Source organism: Macaca nemestrina, chromosome 7, assembly GCF_043159975.1.
Source record: "Macaca nemestrina isolate mMacNem1 chromosome 7, mMacNem.hap1, whole genome shotgun sequence".
Taxonomy (NCBI): Eukaryota; Metazoa; Chordata; class Mammalia; order Primates; family Cercopithecidae; genus Macaca; species Macaca nemestrina.
The window spans coordinates 74390506-74416627 of record NC_092131.1 but is presented as its reverse complement, the minus strand read 5'-3'; the positions used below and the strand labels follow the sequence as shown (position 1 = coordinate 74416627).

At 41.9% G+C, this 26122-nt stretch overlaps 1 protein-coding gene and 1 long non-coding RNA gene across 22 annotated transcripts in view; one reads left to right on the top strand and one right to left on the bottom strand.

Moving 5' to 3' along the window:
* LOC139364052 (uncharacterized) overlaps positions 1-26122 on the bottom strand; it is a 108599-nt gene that overhangs the window by 48246 nt on the left and 34231 nt on the right. The window lies entirely within an intron of this gene.
* The window catches only part of LOC105477952 (neuronal PAS domain protein 3), an 861371-nt gene that overhangs the window by 830321 nt on the left and 4928 nt on the right, over positions 1-26122 (top strand). For 19 of the 21 annotated variants that reach the window (XM_071099313.1, XM_071099312.1, XM_071099310.1 and 16 more), the window contains 4 exons: positions 1215-1408; positions 5336-5442; positions 20718-20865; positions 24296-24420. In XM_071099313.1, the coding sequence (XP_070955414.1) occupies positions 1215-1408; positions 5336-5442; positions 20718-20865; positions 24296-24420 (574 nt within the window). The remainder of the gene's footprint in view (positions 1-1214; positions 1409-5335; positions 5443-20717; positions 20866-24295; positions 24421-26122) is intronic. The other 2 variants (XM_071099314.1, XM_071099305.1) reach the window with 1 other exon arrangement.

Sequence of the window (26122 nt, the reverse complement as noted above, 5' to 3'; positions counted from 1 at the left end):
TGCCAGTGGAGCCCCAGGAAGGAAAGCAGACCTAGATCATATTGTTCCTGGGAAGCAAGAGACCTACTTCCCACTCCAGTTCCTTATAGCAAAGGGGGGAAAGTAGAATCTCAAGATAGTTTGGCACTCGGTGATGCATTTGGAGCAGTAAAGCACATATGGAAACTCAGCTGGTAAACTGAGCTCCATGGTACTGTCAATCATGGCAGTATCTCCATTTCACATGCTTTGGAGGATTCCCCACACTGTAGCAGGGTCCTGGGAACACAGCTAGAGTTGACATGCACATGTGTGCACACCCCCCCCACCCAGCCCTTCCCTCTGCAACCTAAGGCATAGTGGCACAAATCCTTCCTATTTTTTACCCTTTTATGATTTTGTTTCCCCAGAGCATCATTTGAGAAAGTTGTCACTATGGCTCATCTATGTGCAGTTTATATGCAGAGGTTTGCTTGGTTCCGGGTGGCCTGGACTATTTTGGCCAAGAAACTGAAAATTACAGCCCAATATTTTCCTTCCTATTTCCAGGCAAATACCTCTGTGCTGCCACTAAGATGGTTCAAGTCTTCCTGACCCTACTTTAGTATGAGCCCCAGGGACAAATCACGGGCCAAAGTCCTCTGACCATCAACCCCATAGGGCACTGCAATAAATCACTGTATCACTGGGAATTCAGTGCTGCCTAACAGGAAATATCTATCCTCGAAAGAACCCATTCATGTCATTGCCACCGAGAGTTTTATTCATTGGAGTATTTGGCCTTTTGCAATATCAACCCCTGAATGAAGGAAGGCTCAGAGCCACACATCTGAAAGGAGATGGCCATATAATCCCACTCAAGTACAGACCTGGAGAGAGACAGACATCGTCCATTAATAAGGGCTAATAATGCATGTCCTTTTGCAGCTCAGTGCTCAACTTTTTGGTCATTTTATTTGGTTATGAGTTTTCCCTTAATGTGAAAAAAAAAAAAGTCCTTTAAAAATAGCAACAGCACCATAAGAATGCTGCCTTGAGTAATGCTTGGAGTGTAATACTATCTTTTTTGTCTCTTGCCACAAGGACGCTGAGGGCATGCCGACAGCCATTATGATTACAGAAGATACAAGCTAATGTTGGTTGTTCCAGATGTAATTTTGCATTTCTTAAAAGAAATGCTGTTATATCTGGGATGTAAATTTGACTGCTGTCCTGTACTTAATGTTCTTTTACAGGTGATTCACATAACAGGCCGGCTACGCCTCAGAGTGTCGCTGTCCCACGGGAGGACCGTCCCCAGCCAAATCATGGGTCTCGTGGTTGTTGCGCATGCCTTGCCTCCCCCGACGATCAATGAAGTCAGAATTGACTGCCATATGTTTGTCACTCGAGTAAATATGGACCTCAATATCATTTACTGTGAAAATAGGTACTTTGTTTTTGTTTTCATTTGCCCTGTTGCACGTTGCACATTGGTGAGGGTTGTGTTTCAGCCGTCTGAAGGATGGTACTCTCCCAGTGAGGCTCATTCTAAATCCTGATCATGTTTTTAATGGCCACTTGGACTGACACCAAATGTGCTTTTTATTTAAAATTTACATTGCTGCCCTGATTTATGTTAGGGACAACAATTAAATGAATCGGGATACCCAGACATCCATATGGTATAAAGAAGGCCCTTTTTGGTTGAGAACCTAAGAAGAAAGCAGGGCTCAGACGCCATTGGCAAAATGATGCAGTAAAATGTATTGCCTGATGCCTCAGTGGCACCCACTTCTGCCTAATTCGAGGGCCCGGCCTCACAGTGGTCAGTGTTCACACAGACGCTAAGCACGGAAAGAACAAATGAGAATCTGAGGTCCACAGAGGAAAAAGGATGAAAAAGAAATTTGCAAAGCTATTAAATAAAACTTTGTCATCCTGAGGATTTCACTTTTATAAATTAAGAAAAAGATGACTCATCATATAAATGAGTTGGCAGTTCTTCCTCAAGACTAAGCTTTTATAAAAGGACTTTTTAGCCTCTAGTTAAAATGTTCACTTTTTCCATTAAGCACAAAGCAAGGGACAAGGAAATGGGACATTGCCCCTTCAGACCTTTCACCTAGAAGTCAGCAGCCCATCATCAGACTGATTTGAAGAGGAAACCATGGGGTGCAGGGAGGGCGGTGGAGAGGAGCTGCCCACATACCAGGTGTGTGAAGGAAGCTCTGGCAATACTATCCTTCCCCGGGTGCCACAGGGAGAATTACTGCATCAATTTGGAGAGGATGCTTTTGCAGCACTGTTGTCAGGCTTGTTCACTGAGCCCCGTCAGTGCCTTCAGAGGAGAAACTTAAGAGCAGATTGGTCAAGTGACTTGGAGAACTGACCTCTCCAGAGACTAACCAAGAAGATAGCCCCTGCATTCAGTCCACCGGGAAGCACTGAAGATGTTGAAGTCAAGTTGGAAGCTGTCTATCATTTCTGACCAGGATCTGATTCAAAGGAAAGAATTCACCTTGGGAAAAGATACCTGAGCTATGAGTGTTCAATAGGGTAGAAGATCTCATGAACGTGTTGCTGTTATTTGATAAGAAACTCTGAATCTGCATTTCAAGTTTTGTTGGCATTTATTAAAATGTTTATGATCGTGACATCATGGGTATGTCTAAGGTATTCTGGAAGGGTCACAGAACATCAGGGAACATGCGTTAGCCAGGATGATCGCTGAAGTTGGCAGGTCCTAATAAAGATGGCTGGCATTTACTGATCACTTACTGCACACGGGCCCTGTGCAAAGCTCATCACCTGCACGATTTCACTTAAGCTTTAGGACAGTCCTGTGAGGCAGGTGCTGCTGCTGTCTCCATTGCCTTTGGGCAATTACAGCTAAGAGAGAAACGTTGACTGACTTGTCCTCAGCCAAGAGATTCAAAAGGCCATGTACTTAGCTACATCCTGTGGAGTCTCCCTGGAGTCTCTTCTTTTTCTTCAGAAGTCAGACTGAATGGCAAGCGACCAGAAAGAATAACCTCTGAGGGGGACTTTTCATACATATGTACCCATGAAAGAACCCAATTACAGCCCACAGAGCTATTTCTTCTCTAATTAAAAATGTAGAATGCTGGAGAAGGAGATCCAACCAGGGAAGACAGACGTCAAGTCAGAGGATGGACTATGGCTTTGCTTTTTTGAAAACACAAGTCAGCTCGCTTGATTTAGCTACCAGCCACCTCTCCCTCCAAAGAACAGGGCTTCGTCTTATTTACCAAACTTCCAATGATTGTCCTATCCCAAAACATCACTTAATTTTCATTCCCGTGATCAACTCATTAATTCTTTTGACAAGCTCCATGGACCCAAATGCCTCATGGTGCCACTCTAGTAATTGAGATCATTTTCTGTGACCTGCTTTTGGCGTTTTTCTTCCTCAAAAAAAAAAAAAAAAAAAAAAAAAAAAAAAAAAAAAAAGCTTTCACAGTCCCCTTTATTAGCCAATACAATATAGCATTATTTCCCATCTGCAGATGATAGTAATTATGAAAAATACCTGTATGAAAGGTAATTGCATATTTGATCTGAGGAAAAGCATATTGTGTGCCAGGCACTATGCGATGTTAATTTCATTCCATTCATTCATCCCCTCACCAACCTTTCGGATTGTTTTCCAGAAGAAGAAACTGAGGCTCAGAGTAAAAGATGCCATCAGGATTCTGATCCTGATATAGGTCATCCAACTGGTCAGGTGCTTTCGAGATAGATGTTAAGACACCCTTACACACCGGGCTAGTCACATTCACCACAGTAACAGGCTGTGCTACAGAGAAGGGCTTGGATCGTTTTGAAGGATTTAATTCAAGAAAAGAATAAACTAAAGAAATGCCTTCCCTGAAGAATGGAGTGGCTTTTTCCTGGGGTTTATTATTTAATTAGGGAATTGTTAACTAGAAACTAAGGCTTGCTCCTTGACTCTGCAGACCATTCTTCTCTGCATTCCCAAGGACGGCCTCAGGCAAAGCCGACATCTAATGCTTTCAGAGGAGCTGGCAAATTTCAGAAACACCAGTGAGGGAGGGTCTTTTAATGACATCCTTGTTCCCTCATTTGCAGAAAGGGGGTGTAACTGCGCTTGGAAGATAGCTAATGGTTTTAGAAAAACACCAGCTAATCTGTGTCATACCTAAAACCCATGAAATCCTTAGAAAACCCTCCATTTTATGTCCCCAATTAATCTTATCTTACCAAAAATCCTAGTTCGGCCAAAAAATATTATTTGAATTGCTAGACACTGAGAAATTCACTCACTGGGTAATATATTTTAATTATGTTTCTTTTTTTGTTTGTTTTTCTTTCTTATTTCCCTGCCTTGGGGGCCAGAAAACTCTCTATGATCACATGTGTTTCTTAAATGTGTCATTTCTAAAGATTTACTTCATATTTGAATAGACCATATGCCATAAGTCATAAAATTTAAAAAAAAACAGGCATGAAGAGTAAAGAGAATAAATTAAACAAGAAATATATTCCACTTTGGACTGACCAAAAGGAATCTGCACTTGGTAATACGGAGGGTAACAAGCATGTTGACATGTTTGTGTCAACCAGGCAGATTCCCCCAACATGTTTTCCAATTTGGACTCTATTTTTCCATGCTCTGCCTGAGGACATCGACGTCTGGACAATCAGTGACAGAGGCTTACACACACGTACTGTCAAGCACAAGCCTGGAAGAGCTGCTGAAATGGTTTAAAAGTTTTTGTGCGGAATCCACCACAAAGTACCAGTTAAAAGGGCCAGGAGTGAAAGCTGAGCTCCCAAATGACTAAGACTAAAAAAGATAATACCCCCAGGCATCTGTATGTCTCAGCATTTAAATTATATCCCTTGAAATGCCAATTTGGACTTTGTGCCAAGAAGCTGCTGAAGCCCTTTTTCATGGAAATACCCAATAGAAGACCAATCTGTTTAAATGAAAGGTGTCTCTAATCATTTGGTATAAACATAACATGTTTTTATTTTATTATGTAACCTTGAATTATCTTGGCCTGTAATGAGGATCTTGCATTGTTACTGATTCTCAATAATTTCATGAAATTATGTTGTCTAAATGTGCATTCTTAATGCCAAAGAAAGAGAAAAACCTATCTAATTATTGACACACAATCGCTTGATCTAACACATTTCCTACTTTTGAAAAAAGACGGTTACGTGTTAAAGAAATCATCTTATCTATAAAGGGCTTCCCTCACAGTGCCACCTCCTCACGGGTACAGTAGTATAATGAAATGTGTCAGTAGATCTGTTTCTACGTTATTTGACAGTTTCTTTCTATTTCTTCCTTTCTGAATTCCAGCCTGTGTTCTTCTCTTTGTAGGATTAGTGATTATATGGATCTGACCCCTGTAGATATCGTAGGGAAGAGATGCTACCACTTCATCCATGCTGAAGACGTGGAGGGCATCAGGCACAGTCACTTGGACTGTAAGTACCTCCTGTGCGGGGGAATAACCCCGGCTGGTGTCAGCTCTCTCTGAGGCTTGTTTGGCTTCAGTGCTGATTTTTCCCTTCATCTTTCCTGTGTACATTTCAGATGACTGTCAGTGTGCAGTGAGAAAAAGTGAGACATCAATCATTTCAACTCGTGTTAGAATTAGATTGAAAGTTGGACCTCGGGCCTAGAGAAATTGCTAGATCTTTAGGCACTCGCCCAGAATTCTGTGGTGTCTTGTGCTGTCTCTCCTATGAAGTGGTGGGGAAACCTTTGTCTTAAGTGCTTCCTTGACCCTTTCATTTTCTGGAGAGCAACTTCCACTCTGAAATTTGTGGTCTTAGTTTCAAAATACATGTGGGAGAAGACAAGTTCAAATAAGCCAGAGCCGTATAAAAATGCCTACTTGACCAGCCACAAAACTGGGGTGAGGGGCAAGCCAGGGAGATGGGGCAGAGCACGTCGTGTGGACACAGCAGCTCTCGAACGCAGTGTTTTCGCTGTTTCTGGAAAGAGAGTTATTCAGAAGAGTAGCTATCTCCATCCTCCAACTCCTGGGGAAGAGAAACTTATCTCAGCTCTTTGAATATGGCTGCCAGCCCCTGAGCCACAGGCTGAACTCCAAAAGACCTTCTGTGCATGTGAGCAAAGCAGGAGCATCAGTGATGTGGCTGGCTCCAGCGACACACCAGCAGAATCGTGCAGGACCCCCCATCCAACCGCCCTAGCTGTTCACTCTTTCCATGGAAGGGGTCTGACTAGAGCACTGGTCTGGTGGCCCTCTTCTGACCAGAGGTCCTTTATATGACCATTCAATAGACTCTTCCTGAAAAATGAGTACTCCCCCACCCCACCCACAGCTATGTCCCTAGAAGGTTCTAATCCCAGTTCAGACCTCTGAATTTAAATATAGTCACATGCTACTTAGCCATGTTTTGGTCAACTACCTACCACCTATACGATGGTGGTCCCATGAGATTATAATACTGTATTTTTACTGCACCTTTTCTGTGTTTAGATACACAAATACTTACCACTGTGTTACAGCTGCCTACCAGTATTCAGTAGAGTAACATGCTGTACAACTTTTGGTCCAGGAGCATTAGTCTATACCATATAGCCCATGTGTATAGTAGGCTACACCATCTAGGTTTGTGTCAGTGCACTCTGTGATATCCACACACTGATGAAATACCCTAGCGATGCATTTCTTAGAATGTATTCCCATCACTAAACAACACGTGGCTGTACACGCAGGGTGCCACAGATGAGATGGTACAGCCTAAAGTTGAAGCGTTTATGCAGAAAAAGCCAGCCAAGTGGCCTTTGTATTTACTTCCTCTCCCCTTTCTTATCATGGTCAAAGAGAGCTATTTCATATCTTTCCTGCCCTTTGCAATTATTTCTTCATTTCAAACTCAGAAACATGGAGATGTTGAGCTAGCCAGCGTCTTAAAGTATGAACATCCTGTACTGTGTTTTTAACCCCGCGTTAGCAACACTGACATGAAACCAAGTTCAGTGTCAGAATGTGTATGCACCACGTCTCTGGAAAGAGTCTGCCTGCAAGACAGCAGATTCTACTCCCAACACGGAGCGTGTGTCTTGATACTGCACACCAGGGATTTAGGGAACACACTTGTTGCTGAGAATGAATGGGTGTTGTGTATCGTAGAAGCAGATGGCTCTTCAATTAATTGGGGAAAAAAATGATGTGGTTTCCTCAAAAGAAACATCAGGTTCTTTGTTACTCAGAGTTTAGAGAAAATGGAGAAAAAATCAGGATCTTTGAAAGAAGCCATGGATATATTTTCGGAATAATATAGGCTAGAGATCCAGACTTCACAAATGAATATATTGCTTTTAGGAACACTGTCATAGACCATGTGTGGAGAGGGGGATGCCTTCTCATTTTGGAATCTTAATTAAGGTCTAAATTCAGAAACCTGATGCTGACAAAAAAAAACAAAAAGAACTTTGTCTTCCTCAGTTATTATTTGGAAAACATCATGCTATCTCTCTGGGATTTGATTTACAGTTTGAAGAAACACAATTCCTCAGGAACAGTGAGCGAGGGCAGTTCATTTCTCCCCATTAAGCAAAGGTCTCCAACAAATATGTTTGATGCCTTTCTTTCCGATTTACTCTTATCTCATTTCCCGTACCCGGAATAATTTGAGAGTGCTGAAAATAAACCACTCCACCATTCACTATTGTGCTATTCTCCTAATTTTTCTGGTATCTTGCCAGCTAATAAACAGAGAAGGTATGCTTTCAAATTCTGATTTTTTTCATTACTTGATATTGACATACTGGCTATTGCTTTATGATTCAGCCTACTAACAATGATTGGGTTCATTCTTTTAACTCATACACATGACTTCTAATTTGGAGTTCTTTTAATAACCTTAAACACATGAAAAACAAATAGAATGAGCTGATAATTCTGCATAGTAAAATACACTTCACATATTTAGCTATCATGCTGTGGAATAACTCCACAATGTCAAGTAGCACACAATTAGTAAAACTGTAGGGGGAGGAAAAAGAGTGTTTTGATCCTGAAGAAGTTTGATCCTAATCAGATTGAAATTTCAGCGTTCTTGTAGTGCTTAATATCTTCAATCACACACAAAAAAAATCAAACTGATTCCAGTGTCAGGTTTTGCATTCTGTGACTGAAATAAAATGCTAAAATATACAAATGCATCTCGCTTTGTACAATAAACATTAACATCATTATAAAGTAAGATTGAGTCTAAAATTGTGTGATGGAATGTCTGATGTTTACCTAATTCTCAAACCAAAGCCAGCCCAGTAACAAAATGACAGACCATGTAATAAGTCTTGGTTGTATAAACACTGGAAGAAAAGGCAAAAAGCCAGCACAGCATCTTGCTTGTCCAAAACCCTAGGCTATTACTGAAGGATGCCTCAACTGTGCCTTCTTGGCAGGAGAAGGTCATGGCGACATAGAATCAGGTCAAGAATAAGATAGAATTCTAAAACAAAGGGATGGTTAAAAAATAAACCACATTAACTATTTAGTTTTTCTTCCTAGAGCTATTGGCACAATTCCTGGTTCTGTCCTGAAAGATAGGTTGTAGTCATCTGATAATATTTCTGATTTTTAAATATCTGTCTTATGCCCCAGTTTGATAGAATGTTTTTTTAAAAGACTTAATAGTCTTTGATAACTAAAAATACTATCTTTATCACTTATATCTTTTTTCCTTGCCTAGGCATCTGTAAATCCATAAATGAACTTGTCTCTAGAATAAGAAAAGTAAAGAGGAATATCAGCTGTACCAGGATTACAACTCTGATAAATTGAACCAAGAACTTTAGAGCATCTACTCTTCCACTAAGTTAACATGAGATGACTGATAGTTCACTGGATTTCAACAGAAAGAAATCAGTAAGAATCATATTATTGATGCCAACATGGTAGGTTAGTGAAACTACACCAGAACTGTAAAACCAAGGGAGTTTTAGGGCCCCTTCTTTCACACTGTCACCAAAGATCTCTGTGATTTCTTTTGTTTAAAACCAGTTTCACCAATTCTTCAGGTCAAATCATCATTTAAAGGTTAGAATTTTAAACCATTCACATTAGTAATTACTGGAGCGTCTTCACCTCCTCTTCCCTCCAGTTCTCCATTGCTCAGGAGGTACAGACTTGGGAGATGATCACTCACAGTTACACACTCCAATTACCTATGGTGTCTGTGTGGCTCTTCAATTATGAGAGGTTTCAGTGCAGCTACCTACCACTCTACTTCTGCCTGTAGCCCCCCAAAAATAGAATGCTAAACCAAACAGATGCATGCTTTGCACTCCTCTTTATTCCCATTTAATCCAGCCCTTTGTCTAGAGAAAGAGCTGAATTTGTCTTAGATATCCCTAGGGTTCTTTGTGGGTCCAATCAGCAACAAGTTTCTAAAACCTTAACGAGTGGCCTAGAGGAAAACTTCCTTTCTCTTTATGAGGTTCTGCTCCACCAGCAAGGCTCAACGCTGTGGAGCTGTGGGGATTTCAGGGAAAAGGAGCCAGAGACTGTAGGTGTGGTGGCAGTTTTTTCCTTCCTAGCACCTGACCCAGTCTGAGAAAACTCTGGAAGAGTTATTTCAGAAAGACAGAAGGACTGCAGATTGCCTTTGAGATCACAGGCAGTTAGAAAGCATGGCCTATCCGATATACTTGAGGGTTTTTTTTTTTTTTTAAGTAGCTTAAGTGTTTATTTCTTAATTACAAACTTCTATACTTTCTAACAAAACTAATATACAGCTACCTGATATAATGCATTCCATGCTGTTTTGCATCAATAACCCCTACACTTCCCTCCTGAAGGCGTCTCATCGCCAAATGCAAGCAGACTGCTTAATGCAGGACTAATTAGTATATCCCCTTCCAGTCTGCAGGCCCTCCATTGTAATTCCTTCCCAGCTCATTTTTTTCCACAACCGAGCATCAATCAAAGTAAGTGCCCTGCCTGCCTAGGCAACACAAGATGTCCTCCATGCATTTGTCATCTGCCACACAAACAAAGGGGGAATTTAATTGTTGGTTTGGGTATGCAGCCACTGCACACAGAAACGGAAGCTGCAAGTGAAGGAAAGAGAAAAGGTGGAAAGTTTGATGGGTGGGCCAAACGCAGATAGCACGGGGGACTTTTTTCTGTTTTCTGATCTCAGCCCTTCTTCAGGGGTGGGTCTTCAGGGATTTAGCTGCAACCTGGTCATTGGCTGGACTTTTCCCAAAGCAAGTAAGCGTTCCCCTTCTGCCATATGAATATGAAAATCCCCATGAAAGGAAATGCGTGTAATAGCTACCATGTCTGACTTTCTTCAGAAGCCAAGTCAGCCTTCATCGTGTGCCTGGCCATTAACTGAAAAAACTGTCACAAGGAGACAAGATAAAGGCAGGTTTTTATGCAGGAATGCATTTGTATTATTTTGTCTTGTTTTTTTGGTTGGTTGTGGTTGTGTTTTTTTGTTTGTTTGTTTGTTTGTTTCTTTGGTGGGGAGGTACCGGCAGGGAGACAGTGCTTGTTTTGGCTTTTAAAGTCCATGGACAGACAAGCACAGAGACGAGAGACCAGCGAGAGGGTTGAGCTCCAGCGGCACATCCCTGCTGTGCTTACTACACTGTGCATCAGTGGGGCAGCGGCGTAGGCACCCCCTGGGAACTCAGAGACTCACGTTTTAAGGCCTTCTCCAGTCAGAATCTGCAGTTAGCAAGATCCCCAGCTGACTCATATTCATGTGAAAGCTTGAAAAGTACAGACCATACTAGTATTTAGAAGGCACTGTTTTCCATGACGTAAACAGTAAACACAAACTGAGTATCTGAAAGGTTGTCTTTTCCTCTCCAATCGGATGAATTCTGAGAACAGCAGCAGAAGGTGAGTAGTGAAATAACTCTTAGGGTGCTCCATCAATATTCAAATGAAACAAGAGTAGGATTAAGAAGCTGACTTCTTTACAAAGATGTAAAGTTTTAAATCTCAATGGGAAAAATTTAACAGAGTATACATAGTAATATCCAACCTAGTAAGCAAAAGATCTTACTTTTTTTTTTCCCTTGGGCAAATATTTTCCTGTGTACTTCACTGTATGAGTGAATATGAGCAGTCGTTTTTTTCCTATTCAAGTTTACCTAACATTTGTGAGCACTTACTAATGCAAAGCCTGTGTCATTGCTGTGAGGTTTCAAAAACAACCAAGGTATGGTCTCCACCTTCGAGGAGCTTACATACTAGTAGAGGAGGCAGCATGAAACAGCCAATTCTGAATAGCTAGTATGAAATGAGGTCTGTTAAGATGTGCAAACAAAACACAGAAACCCCAGGGGTGAAAGCAACTAAGGGGAGGATGGAGAAAAAGCCCCAGAGGAGGCAGATTTTCCCTGGACTTTGAAAGAGGATGGCAAGAGAGATGGAGGAGTGGTCTAAGGCAGTGCAGGCTTAGAAGAGCATAGGAGAGACATAGAACACAAACACATAATCTGTTCTGTCTCCCCAGAGAGCAAGCCAGAACTTTGATTTGACTGACAAATTCTAATATAATTCTCACATGGATTCGCAAGCTTTTCCTTGTTATTATTTCAATTAGTAGCTGCTTTTAATTTTTTGTTATTTTTATTTCTTTATTTATTTTTTGAGACAAAGTTTTGCTCTTGTTGCCCATGCTGGAGTGCAATGGCACGATCTCGGCTCACCGCAACTTCCACCTCCTGAGTTCAAGCGATTCTCCTGCCTCAGCCTCCCTAGTAGCTGGGATTACAGGCATGCGCCACCACGCCCAGCTAATTTGGTGTTTTTAGTAGAGACGGGGTTTCTCCATGTTGGTCAGGCTGGTCTGAAACTCCTGACCTCAGGTGATCCACCCATCTGGGCCTCCCAAAGGGCTGGGATTACAGGCACGAGCCACTGCACCCTGCCTAGTAGCTGCTTTTATTATAGTTTTTTTTAAACCTTGTATTTGACAAAAATAATTATTTTTTTTATGTCATTGCTCTTATAAGGCAATGATCAGAAGAAGAAAAAAAAAACAAATACTTCTGGCCTGGCACGGTGGCTCATGCTTATAATCCCAGCACTTTGGGAGGCCAAGGTGGGTGGATCACAAGGTCAGGAGTTCAAGACCAACCTGGCCAACACAGTGAAACCTCGTCTCTACTAAAAATACAAAAATTAGCTGGGTATGGTGGCAGGCACTTGTAATCCCAGCTACTTGGGAGGCTGAGGCAGGAGAATGGCGTGAACCTGGGAGGCGGAGCTTGCAGTGAGCCAAGATCACACCACTGCACTCCAGCCTGGGTGACAGAGTGAGACTCCGTCTCAAAAAAAAAAAAAAAAAAAAAAAAAAATACTTCTGAGTCATCCATTTTAACCTAAATCAGTTAACCTAAATAAAATCAATTCCATTACTTCTTATTAATGGCATCTTGTTCTCAATGTTATACAAACTATTTTTTGTTTCCTGAAAACATTCAATGATACCCTGCATATCATCAAAAAACTTGTTTTAACTTAAATAAGTGGCATAGGATTGAATTCATGTATGTGTCTAACATACAACAGTCTTCCCACACATGCACCGTTAACTAAAGGTCAGGTCATTCAAACCTCTTCTTGAACTGCCACATCTTCTCTGGCTTCCTAGAACTTTTGGTGTGGCATATCAAGTAGAATGCACCTGGTTACACGTAACAGACAATCCCAGTAAAAATGACTTAACTTTCTCTTCATGATCAGAAGATCAAGATAGCATCCCCATCATCAGTTCCTCATGGGGCAATGTCCAAAGTGCAGAAGGGGTCAGTCGATGTTTTGTGTTCGTTCTGGAGTGCACAGAAAACATTCCCAGCAGCGCTTCCCCACCAGGGAGCAGGGAGAAGCCTCTTGTGTCTTCTAGTCCCATGTGTCATCGAGTACCCAAGCCTAAGCCACTCACTGGCAAGGGGGTAGAATTACTGTATCTGGCTTAAACAATCAAGGTTTATTCTCCTGGGATTTAGGAGGCGGCCGTCCAACACAAAACCCAAAATCAGACTTCTGTTGCCCAGAAGGAAGTGGCGGAATAGCTGTTGAGCAGACGACCAACAGTGACTGCTACATGGAAGAATCTATGTTTTCACAACAAAGTACTTGGATTTCTAAAAATCTACATAACAGATGAACAAATGGAATTTGTCTGGGCTCCTGGAAATATTTCTGACTTTCTGAAACACTAGTTTTTATATACCTGTGCCTCACTACCTGTGTATTTCTTTTTAAAGATGTTTAGTGGACTTAACAAAATGATGGCCTCCAGAAGCACAGGGTCCACCAGAGACAAAATAAATCTGAGTATAAGGTCCACGTCATCCCTTTTGTCTGTTTTCACTTCTGCCTATGCCCTAATCAGACTAACTACTTCAGTACTTGATAACACTTAATTGTTGAAGGGAGGTGAAGAATGCACCCAGCTCAAGTCTGACCCCCTTGTGCTTTCATAGACCTACATACCACATGCCATACAGTTGTCACTGTTACAAACTTATTAGTGAGAATGATTGATAAGCATCTCTCTTTCTCATTCAAAGGCAAGTAGTGGTAAATCCCTATTTCCGGAGCGAATACAACTTTCAACAACCTCTCACAGAGAGACTTCCCACTTGAGTTTCATTGCCCAGTGTCTCATCATATTCCAAACCTAAACCAATCACTGACTAGGGGAATGCAGTTATCAAGACTGATGGAGATTAACGTAGGAGGACAGGCCCGTGACACATTTTGCACACTCTGATATCCTCTAGAGACTAGCACAGAGTAGGCACTCAAAAAAAAAAAAAAAATGGATTGAATGAATAAATCCACCATTGTCCTCAGTTCCTAGCCTTAAATTTTTAAATTCCATGCTGAAGAGCCCACCGCTTCTAATTTATACAACAAATTCCCCCAAAAAGAGAAGGTATAGGTCCTAAAAAAATACTCTATCCTTAACTATTTTAGGTTGAGAAGGGAATGAATGAGTGGGACTGAAATTCCCTGGTTGGGCTGAAAACAGCTTGTAAAATACTGTGATCTCAGATGTCCCTTGTGCCAACAATTATTTTGATTCTCCTTGTACTAGAACACTATCAGTGTTTAAAAGCCTTGTTCTCCAATTCAGTACGTTATCATGAAGAAAAGGGGAATTTATTTTTTAAACTTAACAAATTGACGCATTCTAAATCAATGAAAAGTTTTCTGCATGATTCAATATTAACAGTTAATAAAAATATATCAATTGGCAGTGGTATAGGAAAAAACCTCTCCTGAGGTTGTAAATCACACAGATAGCAATTCAAGCAGGGCCTGTCATTAGTGTATTAGGGGGGAAAATCCATAGATGATGCATACTCATTCACAAAACATCCACAGGTCTTCTGTCCTTAAGCTCATAACTCACAATAAGTATCAAATATCCTTCAATTCTACCAAATATTGCTCAGCATATAGATTTACAAAAAAAACTAAAAACCAATTTCTGGATGCCTGCTATTTAAGACGTCTAGCTCACTAATTGCAAAATCTATAGAAAAGTCTGCACAGCATCAAAGCCTCAGTTGATCCTATGAGCAGTTCTAAATGAAAAACTGTCTCTTTTGCGAGTAAATAAAGCACTTAATGCAGTTTCTGGCTATAATTGTGTTTCTCCTGTGGGTTTTGAAAATGACCTTCCTGTAAGCATCAAGGACTGTAACTTTTTAGATAAGGAAACTTGTTCTTGTTTTAAGTCTATGTCAAGTTCATTCCCCTATAGCCCAGTTTTCAAAAGCCAAAGAAAAAGTAATCCAGAATTTAAAAAAAAAAAAAGGAAAAAGAAAGAAAGAAAGTCCTGTTTCCAGAATGAAGTTCCCTGTCAGCCTGCCTTGGGCCTTAGGTGGAGAAGCAGAGATTAAAGAGTCAGTATTCTTTTTCATGTTTCATCTGCCAGTTTTGTGAATGTAGAAAGAGAACCAGTGGCTACAGCTAAGCACCCAACTGTGGTATTAAGTAGAAAGTGTGATTCTAGCACACCCCCCTCACTTACACACACAGATACACACTCTAGTGAATTCAAAAATAATTTTTGAGTTTCTAGCAGAAGGCACCTGCTCTCCGTTCTCCGCGGCCACTGATGAAGGTACCTCCAGGAGGGGGTGAATGGCGCCACAGATGCGTCCTCCTATCGCCATGACGATAATGAAGCTCTTTGTTCGGCTGTGTGAATGTGAAGTGTGGAATCTCCGATGATCTCACCATTTCCTATTTATTCTATACTTACCTGAATGCACCATGTCTTGCAGCTTTTTAATGCATATGCAAACCACTAAAATGTCCTTTTGTGAAACACTTTGCTAAAAGACCGCTTTTGATATGTGTTCTTCATCTCCTCTTCAAACTGAATTAGACTGCTTCCTTCTTTTTATGACACAACTAACTCACTATTTAGAATCTTTGGCTTTGATTTTGTAGAACAGCCCAACAGGAAGAGACCACGTTCTCTTTTTTTCTCCATATTTCTGAAGGCAAACTTGTACTGATTTGTTTTGATTTACTACCAGAATTATGTTCCCGCCACAGACACTGGCTTCCTTTATGTCCTTTCAGTCATCAGCCTGTTTTCCCAAGGAAAACTGAAATCCCTCTGTTGGTAACTGTGTGCAGGGCCACGGATGTGTGGCTCAGCAAAAAGTTCATCAGATTTGCAGGGAGAGGAATCATTCTCTCTAAGCAGTACATTTCATATAGGCCAACCACTAAGCTCAAACCGAGACCAGGTGACATTTTAAAAAGATATTCAATAAAACTTAGCATCCAGTCTTGGGGGTGGAGGAGTGGCAGGGGAAAGGTATATTTGATGTAAAAGGTCACATGCTCTAAAATGTAAGCACTCTACAATTTTCTTTTGATTGAACTGTATTTGCAGCTTCCTTCACAGTTAGAGATGTGTAGTAGTACTATTTTGACTTCAATAGCCAAAGACACACTTATTCATGGTATTCTAATTGTTAGCTAAGCAAGGCTGGTACAGTTCAACCAGGATGATTTAAATCTCTCCCAGTTCATCTCTATAATATTCTTCTCACAAGTGGAGGTCACTTCTGTCCTCTTAAGAGCACAGCTTATAACTCTAAAGCACCTATAACTTGGAGGATGGGGTGGTGCCAACAACAACCTCCTGGCTTTCCTTCCAGCAACAACAGCCAAAAGCAACTGGTTACACCCTAGGCTTCAGAGGAGCAAGGAACATGTTCTTTTGTGCTAGCAGAGATGTTTCCAGTTATGTCTGGGGCCTTTCAAGATTCTCAGCTAACCTGTGCAGGTGTGTTCATCCTCTCTATGTCTTCAGGTTACTTTGTGAAATCTAAGAAGAGGTCATTTAAAAGTTTTGGGATCCTCGGCTGGGCGCAGTGGCTCATGCCTGTAATCCCAGCACTTTGGGAGGCTTGAGGCAGGCGGATCACAAGGTCAGGAGATCGAGACCATCTTGACTAACACAGCGAAACCCCCGTCTCTACTAAAAATACAAAAACATTAGCCGGGCGCGATGGCAGGCGCCTCTAGTCCCAGCCACTCGGGAGGCTGAGACAGGAGAATGGTGTGAACCCGGGAGACGGAGCTTGCAGTGAGCCGAGATCACGCCACTGCATTCCAGCCTGGGTGACAGAGCAGGACTCCGTCTCAAAAAAAAAAAAAAAAAAAAAAGTTTTGGGATCCTCAAACTAAAAGTAATTGCTAGAGTACAACTTTAAAGACATAATTCTAGAGATGCTTTGACATGATCAGTGAATTCAACGAGAGACACACAGGCTGCTCGGCCCAAACATTTTGCAGAGCAGAAAGTAAACTTTGGAATAAACCAAAGAAAAGATGCCAGGTTACATGTTAGAGGTAACCAGACCATATGACAAGGATGTGATATTCAAATTAGAATCTCTCTCGCTCTAGTTCCTCTGCCTCTGTTCCTTTCCCTTTGTAGTTTGTAGACATCGTTATGACTTTACTCCGAGGCTCATTGGTGTGATGAGTATCTACCTCTTTTCAAGGGACAATTAACCATCTTTTTAAGGACTTTCATATCAAGTAACTCACATGGTACTTATTTTTCTTTTTCCCCACAAAAGGAATTTTATGAAATAAACGTATTCAAATATTCTCTCCTTTCTCACTGCTTTCTAAACCTAAAACTTGAAAATAAAAAACAAGAGCCACTGGATTAAAAGAATCAAAAAAGTTTTTTCCGTGTTTTTCAAGTTCTCTAATTTATTACACACTAAAAATCTCTTTCAAACTGGCACCAAGGTGGCTTTTCTTCTTGAGCTGATTAGGACCACATGAGCTCAGGAAAAGCTGTCAGATCCTGCCTCTGGCGCAGCTGGAATGATTCAACTGATTTGCCAGTAGGGCTTTATTTTATTTTATTTTATTTATTTTTTTTTTCAAGGAAAGAAGCTTCATCCCAAAGTCATAAATTTATATTCTGGAGGCCCAAGCAAAAAGTATTTCTTGTTCATTTTTTAAGGAAGTTAATTCCATTATGATTTCTTTTTTCTTTTTTTGAGTCAGAGTCTCACTTTGTCACCAGGCTGGAGTTCAGTGGTGCAATCTCAGCTCACCGCAACCTCCGCCTCCCAGGCTCAAGCGATTCTTGTGCCTCAGCCTCCCTTGTAGCTGGGATTACAAGTGCACACAACCACACCTGGCTAATTTTTGGATTTTTAGTAGAGGCAGGGTGTCTCACCACATTGGCCAGGCTAGTCTCGAACTCCTGGCCTCAAGTGATCCATCCGCCTTGGCCTCCCAAACATTGATTTCTTTACGAGATAATTTGTGATATTTTGGGTGATATTTTGGTAAATATGTTGTCCTAACTATGCACTGTATCTATGGTTATCTAGATTCCCACTGGCGTGTGGGGGTCTCATTCAGAAAACACTAATCCCTAGGAAAGAGTCATGACCTAAGACCAAGCGAGATTGTCTACCCGTTAGGAATTCTGTCTGTCAGACTGGCCCACAGTAAAACCACAGGTCAGTCAAACTCGTCTCCTTCAACTGCCCACAGTGGGCTCCCGAACCTGCTTTGTGGTATTCACCACAGAAAGTCAGGGGCTATCAAGTGGCTCCCTGACTCCCCAAGGAAGCCTTGAGCAATTCCCTTCCCCTTTTACAGATAACCTCCTCACATCAGAAGTCACCTGTCCTGCCTCTCTCACATTTAACTCTCCTCTCTTGCTAGCTGACCCTTGGCCTGGGTGATAAAGAAAGCTGTATTGTTGTATTCATGGGCCCTAACAAATAAATGCTGGATTTATCTTCTCAGGAAACACAGATCCATTTAAGTAGACCCAGAGTTATCCTACTGTAATTCAAAAAGATGACACCATACAATCCCTTAGCAAAGGAGCGTTTCAGCCCCCTTCACTACACATATGTGCAGACCACCGGGGAGGCCAGTCGTTTGGCTGGATATCCATTTCCAAACTGGGATTTTATTAAGAGAAAGTATTATCAGGAAGGAGGTGGGTGATCTTTACGTTGATTCTGCAGATTCTAAATTGATATTATAACTCCTTTATCCCTTTGCCCCTCTTGTATACTTTGTATACTGGAGATCATTCTTTTTAACATTTTGCCTGCTTTTGGTCAAATTCTAGTCTGGAACTCCCAGGTAGGCTGTGCTGATCTGGCCTGCCATCTCAATGTATTCTTCATGTGATTCTAAAAAGGGACTTCTTAGTCTCTTTGCCTTTGTTCAACATACTAGAACCATTTGGAATTTTTCCTCATTCCAGATACAAAGCAGACAGAATTATACCCCCAACCACTGATTGGGGTACTGTAAGTTTTCTCTGTGAAAACAGTGGACAGAATTATATAATCCATCGTTCCTCTATTAATAGTTAACCAGGTTGAGAGGATTTGAATAAAAGCACATCTTGTTGCATGCAACAATGGTTTGACAGAAGAGCTGTATGGCAGAGTTAGTATTTTACTGCTTTCAGCTTCACCACGCGGTTTTGTAGCCTGGGAAGCCATGCATGCAGAATGGCAGAACTTACAATTGCCTACAAAAGGAGGGTACAATGCGACCTGTGGAGCCACGCTACCAAGAGATGGTGACAGTTCCAGGCCTTCAAAACACCCTAAACTGGTGAGGAGTTTCAGAATGAAACTGGTTATGATTTGAAACACTCATCAGAGTAAGGTTTTTCCAAGTAACAGTTAAGATATAATTACCAGATTTTACAACCGTCCTGTTAGCGTGCTGCGAGAAAAAAAGGAGAATGGAAGAAAACCTTCAAAGTTTATATGTTTGTGGATATAATGGATGTGTGATTTTCGAGCACTTTGAGAACCAGGAAGAGTGGCTCAGGACAAGATGAGAAGAGCTTCCACAGCCTTAAACACAGCTCTTTTCCAAAGTGACTTCCCTTTACACCCATCCACCCCCCTCAAAAAAAAAAAAAAAAAAATCTAAATGTACTTCATGAAACTATTGTATATGAAGCACTTATTAGCCGTAATTAAATGGACAATATGAATTTACTACGTCTTTAGGACTCTGGCTTGTTCTGGTTTAGAGCAAGATGATTAATGCAAATACATATTACTTGAGATAACCATTTAGCAGCTAATTTAGCCAAATTTATTACAGCAGTTAGAGGTTTTTCATTTTAGCAGACGGAGACAAGGACATGCCAAAAGTGGGCAACGTAGATGAGTGCACACTGCCCTCTAGTGGCCAACCTGCTGGTGAGCTTTTGCGGGGCGCCGAGTTGCTGCGATCCGTAGCCAAGTAGTAACAGCAGGTTTTCCACATTTCCGGCACCCTTTTAAACCATTCCCATCCACAGCACTTTATTTCAGGGGATGATTTACTGTGCTTTCCCCTTTTACTAGCTCAGGAGTACCCAGATACAAATCAAATCAATTTCAACTTGGCGAGATTTTGGTTAAAGTATCATTTTTAACATCTGCATTTTAAAGCTCTCTTCCAGTGGGTATTTAATGGCACCGTTTCACATTACTGATTGTTTTTACTTGTTCCTTCATTTGGGGCCATATTTCAGAGTCTGTGTGGAGCTGTCACTCTGTTTGGCTCCAGCCAAGTCAATTCTGTGCCTCCCTCAGGCCAGTGTTGCTCTCTGACTCCACTGGGGAATTTATTTTGTTCCAACATTCAGCGAAGTCTCATCAGAATCTCCCCTGACTGACCGGTGTAAATTTAGTTCATCCGAGGACTATAAATTCTGTTAGACAAGATCAAAAGGAACAGACATATAAGGACGCGGGTTGAGATTGCTCACACTGAGGAGAAATGATCAAAGACGAGGGGTAAAGCATCTTTGGAACCATTCAAATATCCAGAATCTCAAAGAGGTCTACCTCAAAGCTATGAATAAATCACATACAAATTTGCCTTTCTTACCATCTGATGTCAAACCCATTGACAATATCCACACCGCATTAGGTGTTCTGTGAGCCAAAAAGATTTGTAGTCCTTTTATTCTTTTCACACCATGGCTGCCCAAAACAGAATAAAGTCTTGCTACAAATGCCAGTAACCCTGGCTCCAGAGCTGCCACTCCACTGAATTGATTTCATTTGTCCTACTAATGGCATTCTATATTAAGCATACGGAGGGTCACCCTGGCTTGGTGCAGGTCCATTTTTAGGCTTAAGGCTTTGCAGAGATTTAAAAACATTATTTGATCCCAGTCTTAATACAACGCCTTTGTTTTTCTTCCCCCAGTGCTGAATAAGGGTCAGTGTGTGACAAAGTACTATCGCTGGATGCAGAAGAACGGAGGATATATTTGGATACAGTCCAGTGCCACCATAGCTATTAATGCCAAGAATGCAAATGAAAAGAATATCATCTGGGTGAATTACCTTCTTAGGTATATTTTCTGCTGCTTTTCTATTTCTGTCCTGGTTATAAAATATGCAGCCCTATGGTTAATAGCTGACATGTTGTGAATATTATCTTTTGACAGTACCTGGTGTGGAATTTCATGGCAATTCTGCTATTCTTTCCACAAGATTCAAATAAATGTGAGAAGATCAAACTATGTTGAAAGGGACTTGCAGGAAAGATTTCAAGATTTTCAGTAATTCTCGGTCTGTCAGCATTTGGGCATCTCTGCAGAAGCTGCTTTGGTTTTCCCACAAATGCTTAGAAGAATACAGACTTCAGCCTACAGCTGAAACATTCAAAAAGCATCTCTTCCCCTCCACAGACACACTCACACACTCCAGTTCTTGTGACAATTAAGTAAAACAGAATGAGAGAAAAGTGGCAGGGAACATTATATTCCTCTTATATTTCATTCATTTGATGCCCTTAGCATATTACATAGGGTTTGACTTCCTGGGCATTCAAGTTTTGGTAAACAAAGTGAGTTGCTTTGCCGGAATCAAACAATAGCAGTGTAAAAATGAAGGCAATCTTTTTTTTTTTTTTTTTTTTTTTTTTTTTGGCCCTCTGCTTTGACATCTTGGGCAAGCTTTACTGCTCTTAAAATGTGTCCTTAACATTCTATCTACAAGTGAGCCCAAGCTCAGCTGCTTCCTGAATTCCGGTGGGAGACACCATTTCTCTCCCTACCCAATCTACATTCTGCCTTTGGATTCAAACTAGCAGAAAACTAACCAAGACCCACAGATTGGGTCATCTGAGTTTGGGGGCAGGCTTTCTGGGAGGTTCACGCCAATCCTGGCGTGACACTATCACAGCACTTGGCCTGGCTCCCTCCCACCCCCATCATTCTGGTCTTTGGCTTCTCCTGGCCTAAAGCCACCAAGCAGAGCCCACACGTGGTCTGAGTAGGAAAATTTCCAATAGGTCTTATGAATGGAAGTTGGTGCCCTTTGGCTGATCATTTAGACAGGGAGTACCTGAATCCCATTTTTCTTTGAGACAGCCAAATGGAGCTGAGAAGCTAACAACCATGGCTCATCAGCACACTGGCCCTTCAGAGTGTGTTCACATACTTTGGTGATGACTTGAAGGCATGAATGTGCTTGCTACCAACAGCATATCAATCAGGCACTAATGATTATTGCTCTAGAGAGGGCCTTAATGTGCACCACTTAAAAGATTCTTCATTTATCTACTTTCTATTTCCTTTTTTTGACCTCTTCTGCTCTACATTAATTCTCTCTAAAGGTAAAAGTATGTGTATTGAATGTGGCCTTTCTCCAAGGCCTGATTTCTGTGCAAAGTCTCCCCTGTGTTTGTGATGTGTTCAAGATGAGTTCTGATATCACGGAATCCTTGCACATAGAGTTTTATGGAATAATTACTATAGGAAATGCAGGTGGTTATGAAAACTCATATGCCAGACAGAAAATAGAATAAGGTCTTGTGGCACTGCCATTCTTTTGCTAGGCAAAATGATACTGTGACAAGGAGACCCATCACCATTAAGAATGAAACGCTGGAAACAGGCACCCTAGGGCTAGCAGTGTCTGGCTCCCATGTTAATGAAACATAGGTACTGAAGTCATCTATGTGGTTGTTACTCCCATTCTGTGAGATTTCTTCCTATCTGGATCTTTCTCACTGCCTCATCAGCCTCATGACTTCCTCCTCTGCCTACAAATGCAAGGAGCAAGAAGAGCTAAGCAGTCAGTCTCTGAATACTATTGATCTAGCCTAGGATCAGATGGTACAAACTCATGAGTTTTGGTGATTCTATTCCATCAAATCCCATGTGGATAGGAAGGAAGTTTTGGTATCAAAGACCAGTCTTCAACCTCAAAAGTTTCAATCTCAGGCATAGAAGACCTGTTTCAGCTGACCTACAAACCCTCCCTGAAGTCAATGATAAAGGACTCTAAGTTGTAGGGCAAGTGATCTGTGAGCCCCCAAAGAGGACTAACGTCATGGGCTTTAGCAGGGGAAACTCCACCAAGACAGCCATTCACTGGCATCACTTCTATAGAGCAGAGATCTAGAAAGAAAATGACGTGGCCCTGGCAAAACAGCAACTGCAGAAGTTTGGTTTTCTTTCCCACATTCTTGTCTATTATTCTTCCCTGAGCAATCCTTTCACGTCACTTCTTCCTTCCCAGAACCCTTGCACCCAGGCCCCAATCCAGGCTTGTCCTTCCCTGTTCTGAAGCTACCGCTCCTCCAGTCTTCTTCCCATTCCCTTGTAACACTTAATAGAATTATAGACTCTTAGAGTATTCAGAGAAGGAGTCCATCTTCCCACCATTAGTCTCATCTGATTATCTAGAGAAAGCTTTGCTGCTGCAGCTAATTCACACTAAGGAGTAAATGCCTGATAATCCATTTTAGTGAATTACCCCTCCCAGGAACATTTGCAGTTTTGGAGTAGTTACTGAAATAGTGACTCTTTACTATAGGAATTTCGCTAGAGATTAGCAAATGAGCCAGTAATCATCCATTTTAAGTCTCTGCTTGGCTAGCCATCATGGAAAAATAGAAGAGGCATTTCCCATTTTGAAGCAGGAGGATTTCCTTGTGCCTTCAGATTACAGGAGCCTCCTCTCCTCATACATCAGGTGGCCTTGGAGTGGCATTTCCAGAAGACAGGTCAAACTGACTTAACATGCTCTCTCTTCCAAAAGAGCCTTGTTTCCAAACTAAAAATAGAACAAAAATTAAGCACATTTGTGCAAGTGAGGTTAGATCCCTTCTGTTAGGGCCTCTTTCACACTGGGACTCTCCCCACTGCAATCAGATTTCCAGCTAACAAGCCACAGGTGTACACCACATGAGCAGATGAAAATGTGATTGTAATGGGTGTGTTGACAGTTCGGTAGCCATAATCCATGCATCCCAAGGTGCACCTGTGCATCTGTCAGATAGGCACCAAGGGCTCTGCCACCCCACCAATAGCGTGGAAGCCATCTGAGCAGCTGAGAAGCTACATCAAGGACCCAAAACAAAGGTACTGAGGCCATGGACTCATCAGGAGCCCAAGAGAAGACAGGACACACCAGGAGGCATGGGAATTAATTGTTGAGAGTACTTCTCATCCTCCCTTCCCCCAGGTGTTACTCTGGGAGGACTGTCAAGCAGCACAGTTCCCTGGCCCCCAGTGGTACCTGATTATTTAAAAGCTTCTCTATGGCTTTCATGGAGCATTTGGGTATTCGATCATTGCAGCAGGGTGCACCTGGCACATGCAAGCCAAGCTTCCATAAAATCCCATGAAGAGCTGAGAAATGATTTCATGTTTAGTCTTTGAAACTTTCTAAACTCCAGAAGTCTGGGACAAAGAAGTGGGGGAGAAGATGGTCCAAACAAACCATGCAGAATGGGTGTCTGCACTCCTGACCAGTGCCTCCCTCCCACAGCAATCCTGAGTACAAGGACACACCCATGGACATCGCACAGCTCCCCCATCTGCCGGAGAAAACTTCCGAATCCTCGGAGACATCCGACTCTGAGTCAGACTCTAAAGACACCTCAGGTATTACAGGTATTATTCCTTCTTCTCCATGTTCTGCAGTGATGGCTTGCCCACCACACACGGGGGGTGGGCAATGGCCAGAGGGCCATCATCAGAGGCAAAGCAACTGGTCACATTTCAGAGAGACATATGTCATATCAAGTTATTACTGAGTCTCTGCCTCTCTCCACACACACATACATATAATTGTACACCAGTACATACCTGTATGTACTGTATATGTATATATACACACAATACATATAGATATGTAGTGCTGGATAAATACTTGTGTGTGTGTATATATATGTATGTATATATGTTGTGTGTATATATACACACAGAAGAAAGAGATCTTTTGAGATCTGACAGATCTCTTTCTTTAAATATACAGAAAGAGATTGATTGCTATTAGCAATCATTTAATGTCAATCCACTGGCCATACAGAAGGAACCCCGCTCTAACCTCATAGCTAGCTCTCGACCTCTACTAGAGGCAGGTACTAGGGCCAGCTCCAAGAGAGTCTGTGACTTTGAGCCCCAAATATTCACATTCCTACCAAGCTGGGACCGAGCCTCTAAAGTAGGATACTTAATGGCATTGATCAGTGCCCCTTTCAGGGTGCTGGACTGTTACTTATTTCCTGAGTCTATGCAGAACAAACTCATGCATTTTCATTTCTTTTGGGGAAGCAGACTTCCTGAGTAGTTCTTTGGGACACAGAAAATTAGTATAAAAATTTGCTTTTCCTGCCATCCCCAGCCCTCTTCCAGAGACACTCATAAGGCCAGGGAGCACCAAACTTGTAGGATTTTACAGCTGCAAGAAAATCCTAAACCTCTTCTAACCCTCCCTCTTCTGCTACAAAAGGGGAGGCAATGACCACAGCCTCTTGTCCAGGCTGCCAGTCAGGCTTCATCCCTCAATCTTCAGAGGTTGTGTTACTGGAAAAATCTATTCTCCCAAAAATGTGGCAGCTAGGTTTCCCTGACAACCCCCTATCATGATGGCACCTGAGCTCCAGCTCCTTGTTTACATGTACAAGGGGTACGGTACATGTAAACATGTATCCCTTCCTCCAGACCCAGCTTCAGGGAGGCAGAAGGAGGGCAGAGCACTCAAGGCAGATCTTCACTGTCTTCCTGTCCCTAAATTGCATTAATTCGAAAGTTCTTGACAAAGACATAAAAAGTTCTAGAATTGGTAGTCTCTGCCCCTTTTTAATATAGTGTATCGTTGTGAACAAAACAAAGAAAAATTCCTAGCCCCAGTGAGCTGATATACTAGTGGGAGGAAGAGACAAGTCAATAAAACTAAAATATACAGTGAGGCAGCGCAGTGGCTCATGGCTGTAATCCCAGCACTTTGGGAGGCTGAGGTGGGCGCAATGCTTGAGTCCAGGAGTTTGAGACCGGCCTGGGCAACATGGCAAGACCCTGTCTCTCCAAAAAAAAAAAAAAAAAAAATCAGCCATGTGTGGTGGTAGGCACCTGTGGTCTTAGCCACTCTGGAGGCCGAGGCAGGAGGATCACTTGAGCTGGGGAGGGCAAGGCTGCCGTGAGCGGTGACCATCCCGCTGTACTCCAGCGTAAGGCACAGAGGCAGACCCTGCCAAAAATAATAATAATAAATAATAAAAATAAAGCTATACAGTGAATCAGATGATGGTAAGTGCTGTGGGGGAGAATAACTTATGGAATGGAAAGAAGGAGAGTGGCTCTCAGTAATGAA